This window comes from Sinocyclocheilus anshuiensis, unplaced genomic scaffold, assembly GCF_001515605.1.
Source record: "Sinocyclocheilus anshuiensis isolate Anshui unplaced genomic scaffold, SAMN03320099.WGS_v1.1 scaffold1154, whole genome shotgun sequence".
Lineage (NCBI taxonomy): Eukaryota > Metazoa > Chordata > Actinopteri > Cypriniformes > Cyprinidae > Sinocyclocheilus > Sinocyclocheilus anshuiensis.
Window position 1 is genome coordinate 1488123 of NW_015542345.1, and position 8978 is coordinate 1497100.

General features: G+C 36.9%; 1 protein-coding gene across 4 annotated transcripts in view; it reads left to right on the forward strand.

Moving 5' to 3' along the window:
* chd5 (chromodomain helicase DNA binding protein 5) overlaps nt 1–8978 on the forward strand; it is a 41489-nt gene that overhangs the window by 20055 nt on the left and 12456 nt on the right. For 2 of the 4 annotated variants that reach the window (XM_016489859.1, XM_016489861.1), the window contains exons 17-29: nt 318–439; nt 615–788; nt 912–1053; nt 2267–2398; nt 2987–3104; nt 3203–3327; nt 4903–5149; nt 5225–5400; nt 6955–7129; nt 7220–7306; nt 7694–7782; nt 7875–8008; nt 8633–8777. In XM_016489859.1, the coding sequence (XP_016345345.1) occupies nt 318–439; nt 615–788; nt 912–1053; nt 2267–2398; nt 2987–3104; nt 3203–3327; nt 4903–5149; nt 5225–5400; nt 6955–7129; nt 7220–7306; nt 7694–7782; nt 7875–8008; nt 8633–8777 (1866 nt within the window). The remainder of the gene's footprint in view (nt 1–317; nt 440–614; nt 789–911; nt 1054–2266; nt 2399–2986; nt 3105–3202; nt 3328–4902; nt 5150–5224; nt 5401–6954; nt 7130–7219; nt 7307–7693; nt 7783–7874; nt 8009–8632; nt 8778–8978) is intronic. The other 2 variants (XM_016489862.1, XM_016489860.1) reach the window with 2 other exon arrangements.

Below are 8978 nucleotides of genomic sequence, written 5' to 3' on the forward strand. Positions count from 1 at the left end.
GGTCCAGGGTCATATATATATATATATATATATATATATATATATAATGTTTTCTTTGAGGTACATTGTTCACGATAATAACATAAGAAATTTAGAAATAAGAATTTTGGGAAATTGAAGGAAATATAAGAAAAATTTAAAAATGTAACATTTTAGTGAAAAAATAATTTCAGGTTTATTATTTTCAGTTAGATTTTGAATCACATATTTTTTATTGTCTCAGACTTATGACCCCACCTTATACTTTAATATTATTATTAATATAATAGAAATGTCATGGTTACTTCATGGATTATAATCAATAAATCAATGCTCAGTTTTTCAGAATTCTGAATGGCTACAAAATCTACTATAAGCTGCTCCTGACAGGAACCCCTTTGCAGAACAATCTCGAAGAGCTTTTTCACCTGCTCAACTTTCTCACCCCAGAGCGCTTCAAGTAAGATTGCAGACTGCATGATTCACCTGGTGATTCATACTGTAGATCCGCTCGTAGAATAATGATCCCCCGCAGTGCGATTACGGGGCTTAGATTGGAACATGTTTTTCATATGATTTGATGGAAGTGAATTCTATCTCCCCTTATATCCAAATGAAAATGTTGTTGTGCGCAGTAACCTGGAGGGCTTTCTGGAGGAGTTTGCGGACATCTCGAAAGAGGACCAGATTAAGAAACTACACGACCTGCTGGGGCCACACATGCTCAGGAGACTGAAGGCAGATGTGTTTAAAAACATGCCGTCAAAAACTGAGCTTATAGTGCGAGTAGAGCTCAGCCCAATGCAGAAGTCAGTCTTAAATTCTCTGTTCCTAATGCTAAATTATTGAATAAACATCAATTTATTATCACTCAGTATCATATTTCATTGTTTCCCATGCAAGATAATTTCATGTTTTTTTCTCTCTCACAGGAAATACTACAAGTTCATTTTAACACGGAACTTTGAGGCATTGAATTCCAAGGGAGGAGGGAACCAGGTGTCTCTTCTTAACATCATGATGGACTTGAAGAAATGCTGCAACCATCCCTACCTGTTTCCAGTGGCTGCAATGGTGAGGAGGGGAGGGGAGGAGAACATATGGAGGCCCACAGTTTATATCACTGCAGTGGTTTGTTGTTAGCACATGTAATGGCAATACATTTTCTGTTTTATAAGATCTATTTAAAGACTTTTGTAAGAGAGTGTATTGTTTCTTATGTCTGCAGTGAATTTGATGCATAATACCGGTCTTATCTTACATTCTCATGTTCAAGGACAAAAAAAAGTTATGTGATTTTGAAGTTGTTTACTCTTAGACACATTGCCTGCTGACTATTAATAATGTTTGCTAAGGCAAGCACCACTTTTGCTGTTGCTTATACTTGAAGTTAAGGGTTTTTCAAAATTATAGATGTGAATGTTACCCCAAATGAAGTGGCTTAAAGAGATGTGCTTTCCTGCATTAATAGACTTCACTTGGTGGATAATAAAACAATCTCATACTTACACTGGAGGGACCTGAGCCATATTTTGGAACCAGAATATCATAGACACTGAGGTCTTTTGATTTGAACCCAAAACACTCAAGCAACCATATTCTACTGAGCTAAAAGACATAGACCACCTTAACAATTGCATAGCAATATCATGCAAGCGTTTTGGTGCCGAGCACCCTTCTTGTTTTCTGAGATGTTTTAACGGTTGCTGCAGATGGTGTCTTGTAACAAAACATAAAATTGGAAGTAAACTACCATTCAAAAGTTTGGGATCCTTCAAATTTTTAAAAATGAATACTTTTATTATACTGATGAAAAGTGACAGTTACAAAAGATTTCTCTTTCAAATAAATTCTGTTCATTTAGACCTTCTATTCATCAAAGAATCCTGAAATTTTTTCCACAAAAATATAAAGCATCACAGCTATTTTACACATTGATAAAAAATAAATGATTAATGAGCACCAGATAAGCATATTGGAATGATTTCTGATGGATCATGTGACACTGAAGACTGGAGTAATGACTGGTGAAAATTCATCACAGAAATTATATTTAAAAAATAAATGAAAGAGAAAACTGTAATTTTGAATTTTATTAATATTTCACAATGTGAGTGAGTTACTGTCCTGTATTTTTGATCAAATAAATGCAGCCTTGGTGAGTATCATAAAAATAATTGTAAAACCCCAAACTTTTGAACGGTTTATACTATAGTCTATAAAACAACTTGAATATTTAATTAACATTTGTCAAGTCTTTTGTATGTTTTCATTTTTATGTATGCAGGAAGCTCCAGTCTTACCCAATGGTTCTTATGATGGCAACCTCCTGGTGAAATCCTCAGGAAAACTCACCCTGCTTCAGAAGATGCTCAAAAAACTGAAAGATGAAGGGCACAGGGTTCTCATCTTCTCTCAGGTATAGTGCATGGTACTTATTTCCTCTTTTAGAGCTTAGAATACCCTGTGAATAACAAAAAAAAACTTAAATATGTGGCAGTCTTGCCTTTATTTCAGTGGAAGATTAATTAGATGGTAAACTGTGAATAGAAAATAAGAGCGGAGCTCATTCATCTTTTAAATGGAGTTGACAAATGAAAAGGCGGGGCCTATATTTATCTCCGCTTTATTTTTTAGTCCTTAGACTCTTTTCCCTCCCATTTTAAATTGCCTGTGGAATCTCTGCATCCATTAATTTGATGAATGGCACTGGTAAAGGGAGGGTGTCTCGACAAGACATTTTGCCACCCTTTTATTTCCCAAGTGCTTGAAAATAAACATACATATTAATGTTATGGCATGTTGTATGTCCTTTAAGCTTGATTAAAGAGGAGGGTTGTGTTTCTGTCCCCTCTTGTTGTTGTATTTTGCATAGATGGAATTAAGTATGAGCTGGCAAGCTGAGTTTGCTTAACATTTTGCTTAACGCTGCCATTTTTCTCTTTGTTGGATATCTCTGTTATCCTCCTGTTTGTGTCTTATCCTGCACTGTTGATCCCTCTCTCAGATGACAAAGATGCTAGATCTGCTAGAGGACTTCCTGGAGTTTGAGGGATATAAATACGAGCGTATTGATGGGAGCATCACAGGGGGGCTGCGACAGGAGGCCATCGATCGCTTTAACGGTGAGGATGCCAGCAGTGAAGCCGCAGTGATGTCTGTGTGTGGGGGGGATAGTGGATACTAAGGCATTCATACTGACTGTCTGTCACCCTGTGTGCAGCACCCGGGGCTCAGCAGTTCTGTTTTCTGCTGTCTACACGTGCTGGAGGATTGGGTATTAATCTGGCAACTGCAGATACTGTGATCATATATGACTCTGACTGGAACCCACACAATGATATTCAGGTAATGCAAACACCAGTGCTGGGAAAGCTACTTTGAACTGTGACTTATAATTTAAAGTAGTTAATGTACTCTTTTAAAAAGTATTTAGCTGGACTACAAGCTACTAACAAAAAGTAGCTACACTTCCCTAGTAAAAAAATAAATATATTTAAAATAAATTTATTTCATACAAAGTATAGTTCAAATCTATTAACATATTTACTAACATATCACTCGAGACTTACTGATATAAAAATTATAATTAAACTTTTTTGGAGTACTACTTGTGCACAATGCACATTTCTTAATATTAAGTCTAAAATGTGTTTTAATGTCACTATATTGATGAGGACTGTATGATCTTTGAATAATATCGGTCTTTAAATGCAATATATTTAAAGTGTAAAGTGTATCAAATATACTCGTCACTGAGGACTGTATGATCTTTGAATTATATCGGTCTTTAAATGCAATATATTTAAAGTGTAAAGTGTATCAAATATACTCGTCACTACTTCCGCACAATTAAAGTGCATGAAGTACAAAATTAGTTGTTAGTTGTACAAAAAAAGTTTAATATACCAAAAGTGCAATTGCAGGGTATTTTTATTAAGTACATAAATATGTAAATGTTTTTTGTAGTATACTTAGCATGAAATAAATGTATTTCAAATCCATTTTAGTAAATTTATTTTTCACTAGGATGAAGTTGGTTAAAGGGGTCATCGGATACTACATGCACTTTTACAAGTTGTTTGAACTGAAATGTGTGTTGGCAGTGTGTGTACACAACCACCCTATAATGATAAAAATCCACCCAGTGTTTTTTTAATCTACTAAAATCTTTACCCCTTTTTCAAATCGAGCCGATCTCAGATGCCTGTCTGTGTGATGTCACAAAAACAGGCCCCTCACACGATAGTTTGATTGACAGTAGCGTTTCAGCACAGACTGGACTGGCGTTTTACCTTAGACCCGCCCTGAGTGAGCTGTCATCAGTCCGCCATTGTTTCACCGCCAGAGCAGGTGTAGACAAGAATGACTCCTAAGCGATTTAGGTGTTTTGTTGTTGGCAGTCGTCATTTACTCCCGACATCTGAGCTGCTGAAGACGCAGTGGATTACATCGCCTTTCCTAATAATGTGCTAATTAGCAAGTTTCATGATGAATGCAGCTAAAGTAAACAGTCCCTCAGAGAGCAGCTCCGAAGAGAGGGGCGGGGTCAGCAGAGCTCATTAACATTTAAAGGAAAATGCTACAAAAACGGCTTGATCTGAAAAGAGCTGTTTTTGACAGGGTAAAAAAGGTGTTTTTTACACTACCATTGAGAAATTTTAACCAAACTATGTTACAGACTTTTCATTAAGACCCTAAAGAATCATATCAACTTGTGGAAAATGGGCATCCGATGACCCCTTTAAAGTGAAGTATATATGTATGTGTGTGTGATACATTGTGTTATAAATAGATATTATATTACAAACTTCGATGCTGTGTTTATCTATAGCTCTCTATTATTTAATCATTGATTTTATTTTTCTTGCTGTGTTCTTCTTTCACTTTCTTTTCATCTGTCTTTTCTCTTTGTCCTTGCAGGCCTTTAGCAGGGCACATCGTATCGGGCAAAATAAAAAGGTGATGATCTATCGCTTTGTAACTCGGGCATCCGTAGAGGAGCGTATTACCCAGGTAGCCAAGCGAAAGATGATGTTAACCCATCTGGTGGTGCGTCCCGGCTTGGGCTCTAAGACGGGCTCCATGTCCAAACAGGAACTAGACGACATCCTCAAGTTTGGCACTGAGGAGCTTTTTAAAGATGACGTGGAAGCTGCCAAAGCGATGGGTGAGCTGAAGTGGTTTAAGATAAACATTTAGACACTTTGTGGATTCCAGTAGTTCATGTCCTAAATCTCTTCAGCAGGAGATAATAAAGAAGGAGATGAGGGCAGTGTGATCCACTACGATGATAACGCCATTTCCAAACTGCTGGACCGTAGCCAGGATGCCACCGAAGACACAGAGATCCAGAACATGAACGAGTACCTGAGCTCATTCAAGGTGGCTCAGTATGTTGTGAGAGAGGAGGACGGAGAGGTGAGATACAGATGCTTTACTGTCTGTTCCTCATGCCTTTTTCTATTAAGCAAGGGATCAAAGATGAATGCTAGTCAATCCTTTCAAAATGAATACCTTAGACTACATTTTCTTTCACTCTTCTATGCTCAAGAAGGCATAGCCATGCAAGTTTCAGATTTTACAAAAGCTTCTTGGACTGTTGTTTTGGAGTTAGTATTGTGTTTAGGGGCAGCAGCACTATGGCTTTGTTCAGGCAGGCAATCAGATTGTAGTCTGAAAAGACAAAAAGCTTCCGATGCAATGTTTAACCCGTTTTATTTTTTTCTTTAAACTTTGACCTGATGCATACACTTACCATTCAAAAGTTTGGGGTCTGTACAATTTTTTCGAAAGACATTAATACTGTGTAAGGATGCATTAGATTGATCAAAATTGGCAGTAAATATATTTATAATGTTGTAGAAGATTTATATTTATATTTGAACTTTCTGTTCATAAAGTATGCTTGAAAATATATACCACATTAAGCAGCACAACTGTTTTCAACTTTGATTATAAGAAGAAATGTTTCTTGTGCAGCAAATCATCATATAAGAATAATTTCTGAAGGATCAAGTGACACTGAAGACTGGAGTAATGATGCTGAAAATTTCACTTTGCCATCACAGGAATAAATTGCATTTTAAAATATATAAAAATGTTAAGTTGTAATAATATTTCACAATTTTACTGTATTTTGTGTATTTTATCAAATAAATATAACCTATCATTTCAAAAACATTTAAAAATCGTATTGACCCAAACTTTTGAGCGGTATGTAATGTTACACAAAGTACACAACATTTGGAGCTGTGTTCGAATGTGCTCATTTTCACTCTCTTTTTCTTTTTTTGTGACATTCACTAGTGAATGCTGAGTGAGTGTCAGTGGTTTTGGACATGAATGTGTAAATTGTCGCTTGTTCTCTTATGCGCCTGAAGGGAGATGTCATTATAGACATGGGCAAAAGCAAAATTTCCAGTTTTCCATCCTCATTTCAAACTGACAGCGACTTTCGGTATGAGAAAATCTCCTGGGATTGTGCTGGTGCTAACATCCTTACTATAGCAACCCATGTAGATGCACAGCTGTCAGAACAAACTGATCAGATTTTAGCAATGGCAGAATGACAGACAGTAAGTCCAAAAGGTCAAATTTTGTGGATTTGTGTGAATTTGTATAGAGCATAGTATGCTTTGAAGTACCTTGGAGTACCATGGTATATGCATATTGTAATCATTCAGTATAATATCAATGTACTGTTAATCATCTGATACCATCACTGTACCATTGCACCACCACAGTCCTTTTTGTAAGTCTGTGTTGGAACAAAACCCTGCATTATGAAGGAAAAGCTTCATCCAACTTCATAAAGGGACTAAATAATTACAAAAAAGTAATTATATTATGTCATATACAAATCCCAGATGTTAAAGGATTATTGTTAGTATACAATAAATATAATTAGATTAATTAAAGTCAATAATAGGCCCGTGATATATGATCTGCATTTGTGTGTGTGTGTTCTTGCAGGAAGAGGTCCAGAGGGAGATTATTAAGCAGGAAGAGAATGTTGATCCAGACTACTGGGAGAAGCTCTTGAGGCACCATTACGAGCAGCAGCAGGAGAATTTAGCCCGGAACCTGGGCAAAGGGAAACGCATCCGCAAACAGGTCAACTATAATGACGCCTCTCAGGAGGACCAAGGTACCCAAACACAGATGCTGACTGTGCTATAACGCAGCATAAAACTGTGCATATGAGTTTACAAACAATTCATCTCAATCCTGTTCTCAGAGTGGCACGATGATCTTTCAGATAATCAATCTGAGTACTCCGTCGGGTCCGAGGATGAGGATGAAGATTTTGAGGAACGTCCTGAAGGTAGGCATCATCATATATGTATAAACACACATGCACTCTAATGTTTAAAACTTTGGGGTCAGTATGATTTTTATACTCTGAAAGAAATATAAACTTATATTCAGCAAGAATGCATTAAATTTATAATGTTATAAAATATATCAATTTAAAAATAAATGTTTCTTCAGCAATAAATCAGCAATATTAGAATGATTTCTGAAGGATCATGTGACACTGAAGACTGGAGTAATGACTAAAACTAACATGGACCACAGTTATTTTAAATTTATTTCACGTAATATTGTACATTTTTATGAAATAAGAGTAGCCTTGATGAGCATAAGATACTTCTTTCAAAAACATTAAAAAATCTTACTGACTTTCATCGCACTTGGTACGCACCTCCAGGAGGACGCAGACAATCTCGCAGACAGTTGAAGAGCGATCGGGACAAACCATTGCCACCGCTGCTGGCTAGAGTTAGTGGAAACATAGAGGTAAATCTTCTTACAATATTGTGAAAAGAGAGAGTTTGTGCGTAATTCCTTGCTTCAGGCGAAGCTTTGGCTATTTACCTTTGGGATTTCAGGTTTTGGGATTTAACGCCCGGCAGCGGAAAGCCTTCCTGAATGCGATTATGCGCTGGGGTATGCCCCCACAAGATGCCTTCAACTCTCACTGGCTGGTCCGTGACCTGAGAGGGAAAAGTGAGAAGGAGTTCAGGTATGTGTGTGTTTCTCTGTTATAGTTTGTATATATATATATATATATTAGGGAACCCAAGTATACCATACATACAAAGAAAACAAAACAAATAAGTTCAGAAATTAAGTTCTGTGTAATTAAATGGAATGACCCAGAGAAAAAGTATTGAACACGCTTACTGAAATGTATTTATTACTTTGTACAAAAGCCTTTGTTGTTAATGACAGCTTCAAGACGCCTCCTGTATGGAGAAACTAGTCGCATGCATTGCTCAGGTGTGATTTTGGCCCATTCTTCCACAGAGTCTTCAACTCTCGAAAGGTCTCATCTGACCAGACTATATTCTCCCAGTATTTCACAGGCTTGTTCATATGTGGTGTAGCAAACTTTAAACGAGCTTCACCATGCTTTTTCTTCAGCAACAGAGCCTTGTGTGGTGAGCGTGCATGCAGGCCATGGCGGTTGAGTGCATTAATTATTGTTTTCTTTGAAACAGTTGTACCTGCTAATTCCAGGTCTTTCTAAAGATCTCAGAAAACTCTTCTGATAAATTTTTTCACTGCTCTGTCAGAAATCTTGCGAGGAGCACCTGGTCGTGGCCGGTTTATGGTGAAATTATGTTCTTCTTTGTGTGTTTTTCAGGGCTTATGTATCTCTGTTCATGAGGCACCTGTGTGAGCCAGGGGCAGATGGAGCAGAGACATTTGCAGATGGAGTCCCGAGGGAAGGCCTATCCCGCCAACATGTTCTCACCCGGATTGGTGTCATGTCTCTGGTCCGCAAGAAGGTGTTGAACTACTTACTGCATTTTATGTGCACTGGTTTTTAACTTGATGGATATAAATATCTAATTTGAAGTTGATTTGTTTATTTATGATTAATTAAAATTATGTACTTTAACATTCTATGGCATTATGTACTTAAAGGCACAATATGTAAGATTTTTTTATTAAAATATCCAAAAACCACTAGAACAGTGTTATATATT